This window comes from Diabrotica undecimpunctata, chromosome 6 (assembly GCF_040954645.1).
Source record: "Diabrotica undecimpunctata isolate CICGRU chromosome 6, icDiaUnde3, whole genome shotgun sequence".
In the NCBI taxonomy this organism is placed as follows: Eukaryota; Metazoa; Arthropoda; class Insecta; order Coleoptera; family Chrysomelidae; genus Diabrotica; species Diabrotica undecimpunctata.
The window spans coordinates 144960991-144983830 of NC_092808.1; the positions used below are offsets into that span (position 1 = coordinate 144960991).

The 22840-nt window shown below is 33.9% G+C and overlaps 1 protein-coding gene across 2 annotated transcripts; it reads right to left on the reverse strand.

The window, feature by feature from the left end:
* Positions 1-472: 472 nt before the first annotated feature.
* On the reverse strand, positions 473-21760 carry LOC140444037 (leucine-rich repeat-containing protein 58). 2 transcript variants are annotated; one of them, XM_072535627.1, is made up of 5 exons: positions 21456-21760; positions 20728-21287; positions 8494-8710; positions 4631-4820; positions 473-793 (listed from the first exon to the last, which is right to left on the reverse strand). In XM_072535627.1, the coding sequence occupies exons 2-5, from the start codon at positions 21210-21212 to the stop codon at positions 606-608; spliced, it is 1080 nt and encodes a 359-aa protein (XP_072391728.1). In that variant the 5' UTR covers positions 21213-21287; positions 21456-21760; the 3' UTR covers positions 473-605. The 2 variants fall into 2 exon arrangements, with proteins under 2 accessions (XP_072391728.1, XP_072391727.1); XM_072535626.1 differs by having other exon boundaries at positions 21348-21760.
* Between the last annotated feature and the right edge of the window lie 1080 nt (positions 21761-22840).

The window sequence follows — 22840 nt, forward strand, 5'->3', positions numbered from 1 at the left end:
GTAATCTATCAAAGGGAAATTGCCAAATAAAATTTCTAATAATTAACTGTAATTAATCTCCAAAGAAACAAATATTTACTCATTCTTGTTTTATATAAATCAAAAATTGCAGAATTCTTAACGTAATATAATCAAAATGCACTCTTCCACAGCTTTATCTCTTTATATTTGAAGCATACAGCATATACATTATAAAAACATGCTAAACCGAAATTTTTTGTTCCATGTTTGACATTTGCAGCTATAATCAGCTTGTACTTTTGGTAAACTAAACCGAATAGCCCTTTGCTATATCAAATGTTATTCTTCGTACAATCCGTTAATTTAATTTATCTTGTTTCTCTTTTATAGTTATAGGTTTATAAGAATGTGAATGAGTACCGTAACGGTTTTTAAGAATTATAAAAATTTTCCGTAATTATGTATTTTATCTTTTTAAAATGTTACAATTTAGGTCAATAAAACACATCTAAAAGATAAAAAATTTAATAACATTGTATCACAAATATTTCTTTTCACTTATAAAGTGTTTCGGAGTTCATGTATATTTGAACTAAATGCAAAATGTGTTTGGTCCATCCCAATAGAATCTGTGTGAAGGTTCGTCAACCCAACAAGACTTTCTTCATCATGTAGGATCTCGACGGTCTATCGATACTTTCGTCTTTCCATTCTCTTACGGAGGCAGTATTGGCACATTTGGAAGAACACAAATATTGGAGCAATGGAATTCTGTACTTTCCACAAAAGTCTACGAACTTGATATGTTCCACACGGTTATCGAAGTATACACCTACAACAAAATGAAGTTTAGTACAGTTTTTAACAAAATTTATTCGCTAATATAACAATTTAGTGATTTCTATTTTGTTTATCAGTCTTACTCAACGAAAAGAGTACAAAAATGTTGGTGACTTACATGGGAATAAATATTCCTAACATTGTCTGATAATAGTTATATTAGCTTGGTTGATATATATATATATATATATATATATATATATATATATATATATATATATATATATAATATATATATATATATATATATATATATATATATATATATATATATATATATATATATATATATATATCGATGGCTTCACGACAAAAAGGCATAAGCGCCAAAATTTATAAATTTATGTTTTGGTATCAAAATAAAATACATTTTACGTCCTATCGACTATTAAAATGACGCAGCTGTAAAAAATTCCAACTCGACTAAAACAAGCTTTGAATTTTCTAACCGCCAAACGAGTTTCTTAAAAGATGTGACACCGAAATCTGTAAGCGACAAGATCCGTAGTGGAAGGTGGTGCTTACGTCTTGGGTCTGAAAACGTGGTTATATCAATAAGGTAAACAATAATTTGAAATATTATTAATATTTAATGTTTTGTTAAGCGTTTAGTTAGATTATTTATCTTGAGAAATCATAATATACCATAAGAATGTACAATTTTACCGACTGTCGGTTAGGCCTTTTCAGAAAAAATTTTTTCGTTTATCTAACCGCCATTTGGCCATTTAAAATACACTATGACTTAGATTTGCCATAGAAAAGTTACTACTTAACCGACTTAAATAAGGTTTGAACCTAAATAAAATATATATTGACTTTGTTGTATAGTTTATTTTTTTTTTAATTTTAAAGTTATATTTTGGTAGTAATATTATTTTAAAAAACTAACATTTGAATGGCGCTTACTTCTTTTTTTTTTTTTTTTTAATGGAATGGTTTTTAGAATGGTTTCTCGGGGGCAGAAAATAATGAATCTTGCATTGCAATCCATTTGGGAAGATCAGAAAAGCAATGTGCAGGAATCCAGCGGAAATAATAAAAACCATGGTTTTTCACATTCTTAAGACCTTCTTAAAGATAATACACAGAAGAATTTATCAGAAATGCGAGTCACAGATCTCACGAACGTAGTTTGAATTCAGGGATGCGTTAGGTACAAGAGAAGCCTTGTTCGCGGTTCAGGTATTATTTCAAAGGTGCAGAGACGTCAACTGCGATATTAAATATCGCATACATAAATTTTATGTATGCTTTATCGACTACCAGAAAGCTTTCGACAGAATTAAGCACGATAAGCTCATGGATATACTAAAGGCAACTGATATGGATAACAAAGACCTTCGAGTAATCAAGAACATATACTACAACCAATCAGCAGCCATTCGGGTGAAAGACCAACTAACAGAAGAAGTTGCAATAAAGAGAGGAGTACGACAGGGCTGCATACTCTCTCCCCTATTATTTAACGTCTATTCGGAACACGTCATGAGCCAGGCCTTAGAGCATATCGAAGAGGGTATTCTCATAACTGGTGAGAGCCTGAATAACATCAGATATGCAGACGACACCATCCTCTTTGCAGGCAGTTTAGAAGGTTTACAGACACTAGTAACTCAATTGTGGAGAATCAGTCAAAAATACGGGTTTGATTTTAACATCAAGAAAACAAAGTACATGGTTATCAGTAAGAAGCATATTCCACCTAGTCAATTACTGGTAGATCAGCAACAAATACTACCCCCGTTCCTACTATTTAGGAACCACCATAAACGACCAATGGAACCACTCAGTTGAGATAAAACGAAGAATTGAAAAAGCCAGGTCAGCATTTGTCAGAATGAGCAAGATATTTAAGAGCCACGACCTACCCTTAAAAACGAAAATCCGTTTATTGAGATGCTACGTATTTACAGTGCTGCTCTATGGGGTTGAATCATGGACACTAACCGAGGCATCCATGGGAAAACTCGAGGCGTTTGAGATGTGGTGTTATAGACGGATCTCCTGGGTGGACCGAATAACAAACATTGAGGTTCTACGTCGGATGGATAAAACATGTGAAATTATATCCACAGTAAAACAGCGCAAGCTAGAATATCTTGGACATATAATGCGAAATGATCATAGATATAACCTGCTGCAACTTATATTGCAGTGAAAGGTCTACGGAAAGAGAGGACCAGGAAGAAGAATATCTTGGCTCCAGAACTTACGAAAATGGTTTTCCTTGACCACTTCAGGACTATTTCGAGCTGCAATCAATAAAGTTAGAATTGCCATGCTAGTATCCAACATCCGTAACGGATAGGCACCACAAGAAGAAGAAGATCATTTAGTTCTTGGATATTATCGGCTATTAAAACTATGTAATCTGCGAATCTCAAGTGGTTTAAGTATGATCCGTCGACGTTGATACCCTTGTTCCATTCTAGTTTCTTAAAAATGTCTTCTAGAGCAAGGGTAAATAGTTTGGGAGAGATGGTGTCTCCTTGTCTTACTCGCCGTTGTAGTCTTATGAGATTAGTTTTTGTGCTTTCGTCCAGCTTTATCTGCATGGTGGCATTTTCATATATGTTTTTAATTATGTTATGTTAGTGCATTACTATATCTATACGTGCATTTTCTAGAGATTCAAGAACTGCCATAATTCGGTGGAATCGAATGCTTTATGGAAATCGACGACGACAAGTTTATCACCGACCGAAAAACATCAATGCCACAGGAAATAATTCATAAAATGTGTGATAAGGTTTTGTATCTATGGTATAAAGGAATTAAAGAATATAACAGGGATATATTGGTCATATCTTGAAGCAGGAATTGAATATGGGAAAGCTTTGAACAGGGTGGATGTCGCATAAGCTCATTGTATATTATAAATAAATTAATTCACTTGATGTTTTTATAGCTCGCACAATTTAATATAAACTAAAATGATATTTTACTTCGATACGTTACAATGAATCAAACATATTCACCGCTGTACACTCTAAACCACAAAGCAATATAGCAGTCGATGTTTTGAAGTGTAAAAAATTTTCGTTAGTGTTTATATGTTAAAATAGGTAAACTCATAACTGCATATGGCTTAATACATACAAAAATGACGTACGTATTTGTAAAAACAGACCCTATTCAAGGAAAAAAAATCCTTTTCCACCAGGACAATACAAAGGCGATTTGGCAGTGAGGAAATTGAGCGATCTGCACTATAAGGTACGGAAACAGCCATCCTATTCCCCCGATTTGACACCCTTGGATATTTATTCTCAGAAAATTGAAGACTTTCCTCGGTAGCGCCTTTCGTTGTGTAAACCAATTCGGCTGTAAATGAGTACTTTGCAGTTTTTTCATACAGAGAGTAACGGCATTGAACGCCGTTGCATGAAATGTATTGATATTATGACAAATTATGTCAAAAAGTAACACCTCTTTGAAATCATAAATTGTGGTTTTTATTTAGTCAATAACTTTTCATACTAGCCTCGTAAATAGAGTAAATTAAAAAAGAGCGCTTGCTTTATAGTCACATACTCCGCACAACATTATTGTGCATCAAGTAGCAGCTGATTCTACAGATAATAAATACAAACATTAAAATTGTGACACAACAATAGACGTACGACATAAACGGGAAGAGGTCTAGACGAGGTGAACGACTCAATATAATTAGTTTGTAATCTGTTGTCCCAAATAAGTTCTTATATAATAAAATTTTGATGTGTCATGTTCCATAAGATTGTATTTAAGTGTATGAGACGTATTATAATCTTATCTACACACTTCAAATTTTAAAAATGTTAAAATACGTTTTGCCATTATTTACCTTTGCAATGTGGATTAACACAATGATGACCAGAGTTTATATAATTGAACAGCGTGGCAGGTATATCTCCGGGTTCATATGCAATATTATACAATTTGATAGCTCTTGCCGACAGTTCTAACAAACTTGAAGGACTGTGACTCATCTCACTGACGAATCTTATAATTAGTGGGTTATCACGCAGACTTAACTGAAAAGAAACAAAAAATAAGTATTTGATAACAAATTGGATATCAAACCAAATGCAGTAAACATATTAATAAGTACATAACTAAATGAAAGAAAAATTCAAATATGCTTAAAATAGTAGATCGATTTCAATGGGCAGCTGATCCTACAATTAGTTTAATGCTTTCTTGTACTAGGCTTTAAAGGTACGATTCTGACAACGACTGCAGACGACAGACAGCAACTACAATGGGCAGTTGCAGCCGAGACAGGCATCATTATTTTGCAGTAGTAATTTGTATGAGACTGATTCGGACATCTGACTACAACTGCTGCCCAGCAGAACGTCAGTTGATGTGCCGCCCAACGGTAGACAACACACTTGAATAAACAAAGTACTGCCGTTAGTGTCGTCGTGAAGTTGGACGACATGGAAGTATTGACAAACCAAGAAAGTGATTATTTTTTCTAACATATCATATTCAAAGAAAATGTAGCCCTTCTCGCAATCCTTACACGCCATATTTTTAAGAAATACAAAAGGTTATTCAAAAATGGAATAGAAAATACAGCCGACTAGAATCTCATACAGGAACAAGCTGGGTTCAGACGAGGTGAATTATGCTCCTTACAGAAGACTGTTAAAAAGCTGTATGATACCCCCGAAGATTCTTCTTTTTCTTAAAGTGCCCTCTCCTCAATGGAGGTTGGCTACTACAATTTTAAACTCTTCTCTATCTTCAGCTGTTCTTATTAGCTGTTCAAAATTTAGCCCTGTCCATTGTCGGATGTTTCTGAGCCACGATAGTCTTTTCCTTCCTAGGCCTCTCCCTCGATTTTTCCTTTCACTATAAGTTGGGCATATTGGTACTTATTATTTCTCAGTATGTGGCCTAGGTATGATGTTTTTCTAACTTTTACTGTGTTAAAAAGTTCTCTTTCCTTGCCTATTCTATTTAGCACTTCTTCGTTTGAGGTATGCGATACCATCTATTAAAAACCATCTATTAAATAAAAAATAAATAGATTACCATCTATTAAAAACTGTCAAGTTCTTGCAGAAAAATAGGCGATTCTATGTCATGCTGGAGAGATAAATGAGCCGAAAGAGAAGACAAATAATGGCTCTGCTCATGGTAGCGTCATGATCCCACATCCTCAATAATATATACACAAATGACTATCCAACACCGAGTTTACAGAACCTACCATATGCCGACGATATGGTCATCACCGTTTAAAAGATGGAATCTTTAAGTACGTGGAAGAGAAACTGGAATAGGTACTTGATACCTTGCTGAACTAACACTGCAACAATTCACTTAAATCTCTTTCCATTTACGTACTCGTCAAGAAAACAGGAGACTCGCAAGCCCGATAGGATGGTGTCCCTCTCGAACACACGGAGAAACGTCAGAAAGTGGCAGCTAGAAACAATATAATCAGAAAACTCACCAGTAGCAAGTAAGACCGTCAAACAGACCGTCTTGAGAACCACTGCTCATGCGCTATATTATTCTACGCCTGCCCGGTCTGCTCCAGATCAACCCATGTCAAAACAGGTCATCCTGAACGAAACATTCAAACTAACGTCAGGCTGTAAGAAGTCAACTCCAATAGAAAAATTCTACCAGGCGATGGATTTTGCTAGCCCCTACTGTCGCAGAAAAGCAGTTCATGGAACAGAAACTCAAACACTGATAAACAGACAATTGAAATTGGAAAGAATTTAAAACAAAAGTATTAAATACAGCAACAAAGACCATAGGTAAGCAAAAATAAAAAATAATAAAAGAGTAGAATAGTACAATGAGAAATATAAATATACAAATGAAGAATATAAAAGGAAGAAATAAACTACACTACTAGAGAAAGAACAACTTTTAAAGAAGGACGATGGAGGACGGATAAAATATACAGAATAAAAAAAGAAAATTAAACAAAGATAAAATATAGAAAATGGAACAGAATCTTTAAAGTTACGATCTAAGAGAATCGTAAAATATCTCCAAAATTAAGAAGATAAAAACTCCAAATAAGTTTATACGGGGACCAAGAAGTAATAGAAGTAGAAGAATAACTAACTCACCCTATTAAAACTGGCAATAGGATAAGACAGGGAGATCTTTAAGTGCTCTATTGTTCAACCTGATTATAGATGAAATGGGAGAAATGGAGAAAATGGGAGAAATGGAGAAAGGAGAAAAATAACTTAAAATACTCTTATATGCAGACGACGTATTACTACTCTCTTAAAGTAAAGATGATTTACAACGTATGCTGCACCAATTCAATATAACCGCCAGAAAATTTAAAATGATAAAAAAAGACAAAATGCATGGTTATAACAGTTAATTTACTAAGATGTAAATGTGAGCTGGAAGGTCAGATAGTAGAACAAGTGATGGAGTTTTAAATATTCTATGCATCACATTATATAGCTATGGAAAGCTCGAAACAGAAGTGGAAGATCTAGGGAATAGAGCAAACAGAGCCGCAGGTTGCCCGAATGAAACAATATCGAGAAATAAAAATATCGGGAAGGAAAAAAGGCAGAATTTACAAAACAGTCATCAGACCAATAATGACATACGCTGCAGAAACACGACCTGACACAGAGAGGACAAAAAGGATGATTAGAAAAATTGACGGTAAAACACTATGAGCTAGAAGTACAGGTATACGACGTAGATGCAAGGCGGAGAACACTAAGGACTGGGTAAGAAATAGAAGAATATAATGGAACGACCATATAAGCCGAATGACAACAAATAGAGTAGTAAAGACGGCAAGAGACGGTTCCCTAATAGGAAGACGATCAGTAGGAAGATCACAAAAACGATGGAACAACAACTTACTGGAGACACATTGAAAAACAGACAGAGCCATGTCTACATAAAAAGAAGAAGGAGAGATAATTAACAAACCAACAGAAATAAAATCAGTTCAGCGCCAGACATTACGTGATAGTCAAATACCCTGTGAGCTATATTTTCCAACTTATCTTGAATAGTAACCTGGAAATATCACTATAAAAAATGGTAGAGCTCAGATAGGAACCCGGTTATTCAATAGACAGGTGGCAAGTTTTCACTAAAAAAGTGTAGAGGTCAGATATCAACATAAATCCGCTTGTTAAATGAAAGAATATACGTGGCAAGTTAAGTTTTGTTTTTTAAGTTTAATCACTTACTTGCTTTCGCTAAATAACCTCTATCAATGATTCACGTTATAAAAAATATAAATTAAAGGAAAATAATATTATTAAACCGTATTCATTTTACAAATTCCCAATTGTCAATAGAAGCACGTGAAAGCCAAACAGGGTCGTACTGATGTGTATCATATGATTTTTAAAAATATTTACTTTTGAAACTGTTAGTGTAAGAATTTCTTGAAATTTAATCATTATATCACAATTAAACTAAACTCTAAAAATAACACGACCAGTAAATAACTTAACAATAACTATAACATAAATATAACACAATATATTAACTTAAAAATCAACACGATACAATTTGAATTTAAACATGCTGGCAAGTTTGGATCTGTAACATGAGAATCTGTCTGGCTTAAGGTAATAAATTATATTTAATAGCATCTTGACGAATGAGACGGCGAATATCAACAAGTGCTCGTATTTACAGATGGAAATTTGCTAAATGAATGTACTTTAGTGTATTTATATTTACCTCAGAGAGATTTTTTAATGCCACGATTTCCGGTGGCAGGGTCCTTAATTTGTTTTTGTGCAGAAGTAATGTCTTTAGTTTGTGTAAATTGGCTATATTTGCTGGCAGACTTTCGATATTGTTATCACATAATACTAAGGCTTGCAAATGTTGCAAAAGGCCAATGGCCGCAGGAACTTCTGTGAGCTTATTTCCTCCAAAGGATACCATCTGCAAACTAAAAAAAAACGGCTATGAATAACTGTTCTGATGAGACTTATTAAGTCGAAATACGTATCAACAGATACATAGACGCTTTGTACGTGAAATCAAATCTTTTCTGTCTTTTTCATTTTATTCGGATCTACTCTGTATGAGTACAAGAAACAAATTCGTTAAAGATTTCTGCTTAGTTGAGGAGATATGTCGTGGAATGCAAATTTTAGATTCCCCATGTCTCTATTAACATCTTTATCAACGTCTGGCTATGCCTTGCAATTTTTAGAAGGCTCCAGATTAAAGCAGAAATCTGAATTTGTTTCGAAAATATCTTACCGATTTTTCTATCAGATGTCGCTATTGCGTCCATAACGAAGCCATTTTATTGTTGCTTCCTAATAAGACAGAGAAGATTATTTTTCACGTTAAGAACGGCTATGAATAACTGTTCTGATGAGAATTATTAAGTCGAAATACGTATCAACAGATACATAGACGCTTTGTACGTGAAATCAAATCTTTTCTGTCTTTTTCATTAAAAAAAAAACAATAATTCTAAAAAGTCTAATCTTTTTTAGTCATATAGTGCGTTAAGTTTTGGATTAGATATTGCAAATACATAAAGCGCTAAAATCGGCAACATTGCCTCGTACGAGGTAAATGTAATTCTCCGATCCTCTCCACTCCGATAAGTAGACTCCTAGACAAAAAACGAGATAACGAAAAAACCATTAGTAACACATAACAACGCAACTAATAAAATAAGAAATAATTCTTTATGCCCTACAGAAATGATTCAAATATTTGACATTCTACGGCTAAACAGTATCCCAATCTGTCATAAAAACTTCTGCAGATGCAGATGTAAAAGTTTTTGCTGTAATAGAATTGGAGACGGTTTCTTAATTCATCCAAATTTTGGGCTCTAGCCTCAGGATGATCGTAGATAATGCTTTTTAAATGTCAAAAAAAAAAAAAGAAGTCCATGGGTGTAAGATCTGGAAATCGCGCAAGCCACTCAATATCGCCTGTTCCACTGATAACTCGATTCGAGAAAGTATTGTTTAAGTATTCCCTAATTATTCGAGCGTTGTGAACTGAACAGCCGTGTTGATGGAACCAAACATTCTCCAGATTTACATCAGGAAGATTGAGAATAGCGGGAAGAACATGATTTTGTAACAAATCGAGGTATACTCTACTATTCAAGTTGCCCTAAATAAAAAATGGACCTATTATGTGGTCTCCTAAAATGCCAGTACAGACGTTAACTTTTTGAGGACGTTGAGTTCAGTAAACAACATTTCTGTGCTGGTTTTCCCGTGCCCAATACCTCGTAGTGGAAGGATTGTGTCTCCTTACCAACGAAACAAGATTCATCAGTAAATAAAATGTTTTTAATAAAACTGGGTTCATCATTAGCTTTCGTTATTAGAGTTGATTGTTGCACAGATTTGTGTATCCCGGTATTCTCTTTCCTCAACTTTTTCTGGTGACACTTCTTGAATTAAGTGCCTAGTTTAAGTATAATCATCTAGGGGTAATAAATATGATCATTTTTTGACAGAATATAGACAAACCTGTGCATTTCCCTAGGGTAGAAGAGGTAAAGAGCGAATCATGGATATGCAGGAGCCAAGTAAGTGTTTTTACAGTTTAAAAACAGCGTTAAATACTTTATTAAAAAATATGGGAATAAAAACAACCAGATAGTTGACAAAACTAGACAAATTAGAAATATCTATAGAATATTTGATAAGATGCATTTCATAATGTTCAAACAACAGAGAGAAAAAAGATAATATATATTTACTTAATGTAGCAATATTATATTTGGCAAATCTAGCAAAAATAGTAGTTTGTTGCAAAAATGAAGTTACGTGATTACTTAACCCCAAATGACGCTAATAATTTTTAAAACTGACAATTTATCATCTTATAATACGGTTTATGAATTCTTTTAAAAAGAGGTTGCGAGGTTATCTAAAAATCGACCACAGATTTCTCATAATCACTCGCTCTTTTCGTTGTTAAAAATTTAAAATATTTATGCTAGCAAGTACAAAAGTCTTTGCCTTTAATTCGCGCAATCTCCTTATCAATAATATATAATCGTTAACCAAAATATTTATGATTTTTATTTATTTATTTTTATAGTTAAAAATGAAAAACTATATATTTTAGACGCATGGGAAAAATTTTATAACAAAACGTTGGACGGAACATTGCGCAATAAAAAGTAAGAAAAGAAGAAGCAGGCAATCAGATATATCATTAACAAGAGAAATAGTAAAGTAAGATTTTTTTCTTCCTCTTCGTTCCTCTCCTATTGAAGATTAGATAGTCTTAAGTTTATTCTAATTTGGTTTAAAGATGTTCTAAACAATTCGTTTGTGGTGCACACAACCACTGTCATTAAGCTATTATTTTCACCCATTTTACAACTTTAAAATGCGAAAATCCTTGTATGTCTGTCCGTGAACACAACTCCTCTGTTATTAGAATAGATAGAATGACAAATGAGATGTGGAATGAGAGTTTATAACCCAAAGATGGTAATAAATGTGAGCAATTTGACCTCGATCTGACGACCGAGGCAACCTTCCGGAAATAAATTGCATGACAGGGCCGTCAATTCTAGAAAGCGAGGTAAAGGCTGCTTTAAAACATTCTAAGAATGGTAAGGCTACAGGTCCGGACGAAATACCCGTTGAACTTATTAAGGTGATGAGTGAAGTGAGCACGAAGGAGTTAACTGAACTGTTCAACGCCATATACGAATCAGGTAATATCCCAGAGGAATGGCTATTGTCAACATTTGTAACGCTACCAAAAAAACGATCTGCGAAAACGTGCGAAGATTTCCGAACTATCAGTCTTATGAGTCATGCACTTAAAATTTTTCTTAAAATCATACATGCCAGAATTTACAAGAAATGCGAAGAAAATGTCGGTGAAATGCAATTCGGATTCCGCAATTCCATGGGTACACGTGAAGCACTTTTCACCTTACAAGTCCTACTTCAGAGATGCCGCGATGTCAGTTGTGATGTCTATATTTGTTTTATTGACTACGCCAAGGCATGTGACCGTTGTCAGCACCAGAAGATGGTTACCGCACTACAAAGAGTAGGATTGGATGAGAAGGACATTCGGATCATCATGAATTTATACTGGAACCAGCGTGCTCTAAAGGAGGTCGAAAACCAAGTAAAGATCATGCGAGGAGTAAGGCAAGGATGTGTGCTCTCGCCGACTCTTTTCAATATATACTCTGAGGAGATTTTTAATGAAGCCCTCACAAACCTAGACATGGGAATCCGAGTGAACGGTGAATACATCAATAATATCCGCTACACCGATGACACTGTGTTACTAGTAACCAGCCTAAACGATCTGCAGGCCTTACTAGACCGAGTGCGAACTGTGAGCGTAACATACGGACTGAACCTCAATATTAAGAAAACTAAATTCATGGTTGTCAGCCGTACAAATTTAGATCCCAGGACACTAATGGCAGGTAGCGAAGAGATCCAGAGAGTCGACAGTTTCACTTACCTCGGAACTACCCTCAACGTAGAATGGGACTACGCTCAAGAGATTAGATCCAGAATTGAAATGGCACGGTCTACATTTATTAAGTTGAGATCCTTGCTGTGCTGCAGTGATCTCAGTTTGGGAACCAAGATGCGGATAGTGAGGTGCTACGTTCTTCCAGTGTTACTATATGGAGTTGAAGCCTGGACACTGACGCAAGCCACTGAAAAACGAATCGAAGCCTTCGAGATGTGGATATACAGAAGGATACTAAAAATATCTTATGTGGACCATGTCACCAACGTTGAGGTCCTACAGCGCATGACAAAAGAAAAAGAAGTGCTTAATTTAATTAAACAACGTAAGCTTGAGTACCTCGGCCACGTGATGCGGAACGAAGAAAAATATCGAATTCTTTAACTCGTTATGAAGGGTAAAGTATTTGGCAGAAGAGTACCGGGACGCTGTCGTATCTCGTGGTTGAAAAATCTCCGACAATGGTTTGGGATGACCTCAGCGGAGCTGTTTCGCAGAGCAGTCAACAAAACCATGATAGCCTTGATGATCGCCAACATCCGGACCGGATAAGGCACTGAAGAAGAAGAATTTGACCTCGGACTGCAGATTCCAGAGTTGCAACTGGAAGTACTGTTTTAAAGTCGCCGAAATAGTACAAACGATGTTTTATTCGACGCGCCTTAGACAGACGAGAACAAATATATACTTCTGGTTTTATATCACTTCCGGTTAAAAAGTTTTATCCGGAAGTGACACATTATAGTCGCAGAAATAGTACATGTGATATATCAATAGACGCGTTTTTAGAAATAAATTTTATTTTGTTAAATTTAGGTACTTGTGTAGTGATAGAGTTGGCAAGCCTGTTATAATTGATGTAACGGCTGTCATATTGTAATAGAGAGTTAAAGTGCAGGTAACACGTAAACGTTAACACTAACGTAAACGTAAATAAATTACGTTTACGGCCACTATACGTTTTAACTGTGAAGTGTAAAACGGTAAAACGTTAACATCTAACGTGTGTTTCTAACCTTACTTTTACCTTTACTCAGATTTGTTGTGGATTGTTTACAAATTTGAATGATTAGACAGTGTCCTTTTATATTTTTTTTCTGGTTTTGGTAGATTTTTTATGAAATATTTTGATTGCTTTCCAGCAGAATGACGAGGATGATGACATGGACGATGCTGTACTTCTACATGTATTTGGTAATAATTTATTGGGAAATTGGTTTCAGTCATTTTTTTTTCGATTTTTTTCACTATTCTTAGGTTACAATAATACAAACAAAAGATAAATCTTTGGTTAAAATCACAAAACAACAAAAAGTTTTTAATTTTCGGAGATTTGACAGACATTCGGTAATACTCGGGACAATTTGGATAACTTTAAGGGAATTCGTATACGCACGCAAGGTTACGGAGACCCGTTAACGCAAACGTGTGTATTCCTCTACTGCGCACGAGTAGCTGTCAAATTATACGTTAACGTTTTGCCCTGCATTTTAACTCCCTAATATCTCTCTCTTGCATCGAGTTAGAATCTATGGAGAAGGCATCACGTGACTAAAAACGACCTCACTTCGGCCATATTGTTTTGACACTTTTGACAGATCGTATATGTTTGTTTAGGTTTGTTGTTTTTCGAATATTTTTAGTTTTATAATACTTTTATAGAAACTGTAATAATATATTGTGATAGTGCATAATAATGGTTTCTTGTTCTCAACGTAGTTGCAGTGGCAGAAGTAATGTTAATAAAAAATCTTCAGGAATAACGTTCTACAGGTTAGTATACAAATATGTAAACAAAGTAATGGCCCGTACTTCAGAGAATAAATTAATAGTATTTGACTGTATTAATTTATCTTTATGTATAATATATCGTGTTTTTAGTGTTTACCGCGGGATAAATAAATCATAGTTTATTAAAAATGTATTGCACTTTGTAGATTATGATTAAATCTTCTGAATAACTATTCATATTTTTATAGTAGTTTTAATATTATTGAGTCCGGCCATGATCCCACCGCCATATTGGTATCACCGTTAGCCACGCCTACCTACGCCGTTTTTAATACACACGTTAATATGCTCATAGCTTCTCCATAGATTCTAACTCGATGCTCTTTTGTCATGCAGCAATAAAATGGTAAACAAGTCTCCTTATTTAATTGAAGTTTTGACGTGACAACGTCTTAAATTAGGTTGTGGCTCGGAGTCATTTAAGAAAAAGTGTAACGCCCGCTCACGTCTGTTACAGTGAGTCACCGAACGAGAGAGAGGCCCGCCGGACCGGCGAATGCCTTGCGTCTCTCTCCCACTCAAACATGATCGGTCCGCTGCGCGCGGCACTAGAGAATTAGGCGCGTTGAATCGCTAAAGTTGGATTGTAAACCTTCTTTATAGTTTAAACTTCAATGAAAATTATTAACTGTGTCTAAGGACATATATGATATGAGGTATTTTACCCAAGAGTATTAAGTATAATGAATATACATAAAAACATAATTTTGTTTTCTTAGGATTTAACATTTTGTCAGCACATTATCTCAAATTCACACTTAAATCAATATGTTTTTACTATTAGGTCTGTTGAATGTTTGTTCTTTTCACAAAATTTAGTCTATACTTCATATTTATTAAAGGCGGTAAAATATACATTACAATTCAGTTGTTTATAAACCACTTTCAAAGCATAAAGAACCTTTTAAGCTTTGTTTATATTATTTTGTGTATATTAATTGAGTTAATTGGAGTAGCCCACTTTGATACAAAAATACAGTCAATTTATGGATATTTCAAGGTGACAATCAAAAAAAAGCTGATTTCCTCCCATGCATTTTATTAGAAACACTTGAAATTTAAAAAAAATTTAAAAAACGTAAGATGTAAGACCTTAATCGTGAGATCGTGAGATTTGTCTTCAATTCGTGAGATCTCACGATAAATCGTGAGGAGTGGCATCACTGAGTGCTTAGATTCGTCATTTACAACAACTACAACAATAAAGGTAAATAATTGTACACTAATATTTCATTATCGTAAACTATGATTGATTGATTAATTGTTAGATTGACACAAAAGTTGAGAAACTGAGTTTATAGGTTATGTCATACTATTGACAAATGTTGATAGTGTTAAGTAAATTATTAGTTTAAATCACTCTGCAATCAATCGTAATTCAGTCGATTGAGAAGAAACAGCGCGTATTGCTAGTCAAACATTTAAAATAACAAATTATAACTTCTAACCTGTCAAAACAGGGCGACTAAACAAACGAACTAAACCGACCAATCACCACGCGCGGAGTTAGAATTTAACTGTGTTTAGCAAGAATTTCAAATTCCAATTTTAGTAAATGTTTTAATTTTCAAACATATTTTCATTAAATTCCTTGTTCCTATTGTGCAATTTAATAATATTCATATCAATAAATATTCTACCGAGAAAAAGACGTTGTCACGTAAAATCTTCGCCCGTAAAACCGACTTTACAGGCAACCGATTTTTTTATGTACTTTAATATTAAATGATAAAATCAGGAATATGGTCAATCACCATTGATTAGCCATAAGTTCATACAACGCGTAAGTTGTATCCGGAAGTGCCAAATTAAGTCGCAGAAATAGTACATGTGATATATCAATATAATCAATATATCAATTAAATTACAGGGGTTGTTTAAAGGTACCCAAAAAGAAAGCTGGAAGAATCTGCCAGCAAAAGCAATAGTGTACAAAACAAATTTAATCAACCACATCCTAAGATTAAGACATTTTCCTGGTAGATGGAAGGAAGCTCACGTAATAATGATCGAAAAACCAGAGAAAAATGTCACATTTCCACAGAATTATCGGACGATAAGCTTATTACCAAGGAAAAATAGACAGCAGAAGGGGTCCAGGGAGGAGAAGACACTCGTGGCTCCAAAACTTGCGGCAATGGTTCGGATTGTCATCTGCTGAACTATTCAGATCTGCCGCAAACAAAGTCAGAATAGCCATGTTGATTGCCAACGTTCGGAACGGACAAGGCACATGAAGAAGAAGAAAATCTTATTACCAGCAATAAGCAAAATTGCAGAGCGGGTCATACTGGCTGCTAAAACGAGAATTGGAACAATACCTGAAGCACAGTTCGGATCCAGATCCGAACACTTCAGGTACTGCGTCTAGCAGAATATATCACAAAAGGGTTGAATGAAAAGAAATATACAGCAGCTGCCTTTTTAGATGTCAATAAAGCTTTCGACAGAGTCTGGCACGAAGGCCTGCTGTATAAAATGAACCAATATGGTTATAGTGAGGCGATGACATGTCTTCTCTGACAGAAGGTTCAGAGTTCGAATAAGGCCAATCCTGGCCGAAGCTGGAGCCATGGAGGCTGGTGTGCCACAGGGGGCAGTGTTGTCGCCGTATCTATACACCATATACACAGCAGACACTCCGACCGAACCCAGATCGAAGTTTATACGCAGATGATACAGCGATAGTTGTTAGCAATACTAACCCAGATCTAGTAACAAGACACCTACAAAGGGCAATTAACGAACTACAGGATTGGTGTATAGAGTGAAAGATAGCTGTCAATCCTGACAAAACACAGACCATCATGTACTAAAAAAGAAGAGGCAGACCAAATGGGATTTTATCCCTATTCGATACGCAAATTGAATGGTCAAATCAAGCCAAATATCTAATCGTAACGTTGGACAAAAAGCTGACCTTCACAGAATAGGTGAAACAAACGGTCCAGAAAGCTAATATAATTAGAAGTCAACTCTCATCATTAATAGTACGGAAGAATAAACTCAAATTTAAAACAAAGATTAGGATGGCAAACTGTATACATTTACCAACACTAACATACGCCTCGGCTGCATGGGGACATACTTGCAAATCGCACAGAAACACAAGAAACAAAATACAAATAGTCCAGAACCATGATGGGCGAAAAAGCACAGGTGATTTTCAACGATCTCAGGAACCATTCTAGTAGAATATTAAGAGAATTGACAGACTATGGCGAAAACCAAAGGGCAGTACATAGCCGGCCCAGTCGTCTACTTTAAAATGTATAATATAAGTCTGAATTGTCAATATAAATGAGTCAGATAAAATTAAAATATCAGAAGAATTTTTCACCAAGTAACAAAAAACAAAATTTGTTTAATTTATTAATATTTTGTATTTTGAAAACGAGTTCCGAAGTGGAAATTGAAATGTCAATAAACCTATGAAAATAGTAATTTCTTTTTTTCTGTCATTGGACAGTTTTATTAAATGGTTTGTTACTGTCATTAACATTTGGCTATTGTAAAATTTACAGATTGCAAATTAAATGAGACGTTGATTAAAGAAACAAGATACAAAGAATAATGATAGACAAATAAAGAAAAAGGAATATTTTTATTTTTAAAATTGTAAATATTAGTGTAACTGTTTTGCCTTTTAAGTTTAAATAGGGCATATCATAATTCAAGTACACATATCTTATTGTCTATAAAATTCGAATGACAATAACTTTATCTTAAAACAACATTTACTCCAAACTCACATTGACTAGATGTAAATATATTACACTCATTACAATCAAAGAACCCTAATAAATTCCGAAGTCGCCATAATATGAGAGCCTAGTGAACTTTATTATCGAATGTTTCTGGGTTAAAAAATTGATAACAGATTAATCACAACTGTCATCGATTCCAGTTTTTATTTATTTGTTTAGGTTTTCCCATGCTTTGTCTTCTTGACAATTATTGTATTTACTTTATTAGTTCATAAAATACATATAAAGTTCGTTATATTTGAAAATAATGACGAGGCAAACACGCCATAATCACAGATCGTAAATAAAAATTCAAATAGATAAGTATAATTGTTGATTTTTTTGTTTTTGAGAAAGAAATTCGGTACTGATAAATCTTTTTCATATCATAAATACAATCATCTAAAGATGCCTTTGCCAGTTTTGGATATAGTTTAGTTTTGTTTATTTAAATATTATATAGTGCAATTTCTCGTGGCCGGTCTCAACTTTCGTGAAGGAAGAATTCTGAATTGAGTACGAGCTTTTTAAAACTCCGCGGGAGACGAACTGGGTGTGGATTTCATTACTGAATCAAGGCTACTGTGGAATGATTTCTGCCGTTGACTTTAAAACAGACACTCACGGGCGGATATCACATAATGATGTAGCGAAAAAGCTGACATCAGTAGTTTATAACCTCGCCAAAGCTAATTACAAAAAGGGGGTGGTTTTCACTCACATGGGAATATCTTACCATTTTTGCCTTTAATTATGGCCAAAACTAATAAAATTCTAAGAGTAATTATGTATAATTGCTTATATATCTTTATGTAAAAAGATAATTTTCAAAAAATTATACAGAGAGACCTTAAAAAACAGTGTTTTTGTCATTTTAAATCACAATATAACTAATAGATGGCGTCATACTTTAACTAACAAAGGAAGCTATGATTAACACAATTAATGTCAGTATTGATAAATTGATATAATGACATAGCTGTAAGTATTTGGTATTGCGGCTCCAAATAATAACGATGAAGTTTCAACATATCAGATGGAAAGATGTCAATAAGGAAGTTTGGAAAATTTCTTCATCTTCCATACACAAGCGGCATCCCACTGTAGTTAATTTAGCTGTTCACCTAGTGAATGGACAGTTTTATTTCATGAAAGAAAACACGCAACGCAAAGAGCTGAACGATTATCAACGAGGACGTTAAAATGTTACCTTTTCTTAATGGGGGACAACATAATATATTGTTAGGTACATTTTAAGTTCTGCGATAAGGCAGAACCTGTTTATTAAAATAAAATAGAGTAAAATCGAATAAAATGAATATAGTAGAGTAAAATAGAATAAAATTTAAAAATAAATTGAAATAATATGAAATAAAATAAAACTAAAATAAAATAAAATTAAATAAATTAGAATAAAATGGAATAAAGTAGAATAAATTTAAGACACACCTTTAATATTTGACAGTAAATCAATGATATTCATTGCCTTTGCTACATTATGAACGAGAACAACAGTTACAAAGAGAAAAATAGTTTAAGTTAAGCATTTGCCGAAGTAGTTCATACAAACTTTCTACAATTGAATCAACCACAAAGGATTGCATAAGTTTCGTTGATCGAAGCAGAGAACATTTGATTTGGTGAAATTTATTTCCTTGATTATGGTAATGGACAGAAAAAACATTACTGATTTGATTGTTATTAGCAAGGATCAGATCGCATTAGCTCTGGTGTATACTTCATGTGAAATATCTGCAACTTTATTGGAAGGCAGACTAATTACAAATTTTGCCTTGAAATTACCATTAATATACAAATTAATGAGCCCAGATGGCCACCTTGCCAAAAATAGAGCAATGGCGAAAACTTTACAGGTATGCAAATTCATTGTTAGGCATGAATGTACATTGGCCCGCCTCAAGAGGTCGTTACAGGGACTGGACAGAACTTTGAAAGATATTTGTGCCAATCAAAAACGTTTTTGGTGGAGCCATGAATTATATTTTCAGACTGTTCCTTATTTAATAATTATCCCCCAATTTACTGCTGCGGACAACCTAAATGTGTTCCTAACATCATCCAATTTGTGGCGGCATGAAAATGTACTAATGGTGAATTTATGATCAATTCAATTTATTAAGTTGTGATATACATTGAAGAGATGTTTACTTAATACAATTTTGAGCTTTTTCTATGTGAATCATTTCCAAAATACATCTTTTGTTGCATTCTGTTTTATTTCCAAAATCGGTACATTTTCAAAATCAAATGAATGGCTATTTTCTAGACAGTGTTTTGCTAAGGCTACACAAACATAGTCTACAGGGTTTAAACATTTATTGTTTATTCAGACATCAAAGTTCTTTCAAAAGATATTTTTTCGTGGAGCCTCCTATACCTCTTCCTCCTCTGGGTTTGTAATTTATTGTAGCATTTATTTAGTTACTCTATTGATTAGTTAGTAATTGAGTAGTAGATATTTAGTTTTTGTTTACATCTTTATTCCTTTGTTTATCAAGTCTTATAAGGCTTTTCTAGGATTCTCATGGATTGCAGTGTTATCACTTTATGTGCCCCAAAAATATGTTAGAAATATGGTACATCTAGAAGTATTAAAAAGAACATGTAAGATTTATTGCTGTTATTTATTACAGAAAAGTTGAGGTAAGAGGAAAAATAATAGTCTACAGCTGTCATATGCTAAAATCAAATATATTGCATAGCTGCAAATTAAGCTGAATTAAATAAACGAGATGTCATAAAAAAAAGTCCTCAAACATGTGGTAGCAAAACTGGAATACATATCTGCCACAAAACAACTCAATCTAGAGTTCTGGCAACAGCAGCAAGATTTTAAGGTTAAACCAACAACTAACAGTTTAAACACAATACGATATAAAAATAAAAGTAAACTATATGCACTTACTTTTGTAACTTCCAAATGTTTTTGGATATCTCGACCATTCCATTTCCCCCAAGATATAAAAATTTTAATCCAACGAAATCCAGGATTTGTTCTGGAAAATGGCATAGATGGTTTCCACTCAGATTAAGCTCAATTAAAGACAGGCACTTTTCAAAACTCTTTGGTATAGAATTACAGGTTAGTAAATTATTTTTGGCAGTAAAACTGGTCAATGGAAGGTATTTGAATACATCTGGCAAGGTAGTAATACCATTATTGCTTATATCCAATACTCTTGTATTAGAAAACTTGTATACAGAGTCAGGCAGTGTAATAAGTTGATTGTGATGTAGTATTAGCTTTTCAACTAATGCAAATGATTTCTTTTCATCAAAATATTTCTCTAATTTATCTTCTGTCTCTTCAGGCTTGAGCAGTAGGTATGCATAATCTATTACTTTAACACTATTTTCGCTGTCACTACTGTCAGATGTATAATTTTCCATTATTTGATCTAACTACCAACACAGCTGGTGGACATCAAAACACTGCTGCTTCCACTAGGTGTTTAGCTATCAATTCTAAAAAGATAAATGTTAAATTATATATCTGAGGTCACAATGTTATCTTCAATGTTATACCATGTCATCCTAAATTGCTGTCGGCTTTGTTATTATTAATTAAAGATAAATGGACGATCACTTGTTCTATTTAAAAACACATTGCCATGAATATGCGAAATACTATACCTTCAGAGCTTTAAATAAAAATGTCAGAACTTGCACATTTATATTTAATTGGTTTTAAAAAACAGATGGTTAATTTGCTAAACGTCGGAATTTCTTTTATTCCAAATTTATTTGTACTCTCTGGCCTTAACCTATAATCGCAAAAATGTTATCGTTGTTGCGTGTATTTATATATTTTAATCTTTTAATCATCAATTTTTAGCTGATGTTGTAGATAACCTTCAGGTTTAAATTTTAAATTGCGATTTACATATTTATTTGCTATATTTACATTTTTATATATCAACTCTCAGTCATATCACGTGTTGTAATTTCTTGATTGTGTTTTTATAGTCCGGAAATTTACATAATAAAGTTTAATGACATTGTCCCTAAATTGTATACATTTATAGGACCAATGCGATGGGAAAATAAACATTATTTATGCTCATTTATAAGAAAATATAAATAGTGAGACTTCATGATCTTTTAGAAAAAAACGTTTTCCTTTTAGAATTAGAATTAAGATTTTTTTCTGAAAAATGTCTTTGGCAGAGCCAATTAGCTAGACTTGTTTTTGTTTGTATTTGTATTTAAAGTCGACTGAATTTTAATTATTATTGATTGCAGATTCATAGCCAAAGATAAAATTGTCAGAATTTAAAATTTGCGCCATTCTCCTACAGTCAAAAAAGTCATTGCAGGATTCTAACTCGATGCATTGTAGTCACAGATAAATGATAAATTAAACTTAGATTGGTAATTAATAAGGATAGTCAAGGTCAACGCACGTTTTTATTGGCACCCTTCCGTTAGGTGGTACTGCTAATCTCGTTCCTTAGCGTTGTTCGTTGTCGCTATGTCCACAGCACACTCCCACCGAGCAGTGCCAGTCCCGTGTTAACGAGTAAAACCACAATTGGCGCATCGCCTAGTGCCAGGGTGCGTAACTATTTATTCACTTTCTGTTCACAGCATACTCCCACCCTAGCAGTGTCAGTCCTGTGTTAATGAGTAAAACGACGATTGGCGCATCGCCTAGTGTCAGGGTGCGTAACTATATATATACATGGCATGGCTCGTTTGTGCGCGTTGTTCGTTGTCACTTTAGGTCATTAAAGTCAAAAGTCTTCCTCACAGCCTCACAGTATATACCAGAATTTACACAAATAATGTTTATACTATACAACGTTTTCCAAAAATCAAAGATTGTAGTAAATTCTACTAATATCACCACTTAAATCTACAATTACTTATTTCTAAATTTTGAGTATCCACAAAAAATGTGTTACTAGCAACTAGCATGGCAACATTGTAATCCAAGCCTCTGCGAATGGCGTTATAAATTGTATCCCAAATTTTAGAAATAGGAGATGAAAACAGTATACATCAATTTTTATATATCT

What these genes read in the sequence shown, in the direction of transcription:
- LOC140444037 (XM_072535627.1), bottom strand. Translation starts at nt 21,212, where the DNA reads ATGGAAAATTATACATCTGACAGTAGTGACAGCGAAAATAGTGTTAAA. An exon ending in CATTAAAAAATCTCTCTGAG is followed by an intron (nt 4,821 to 8,493) that starts GTAAATATAAAT and finishes GTTTCTTTTCAG; the next exon opens with TTAAGTCTGCGTGATAACCC. An exon ending in TGTTAATCCACATTGCAAAG is followed by an intron (nt 794 to 4,630) that starts GTAAATAATGGC and finishes ATTTTGTTGTAG; the next exon opens with GTGTATACTTCGATAACCGT.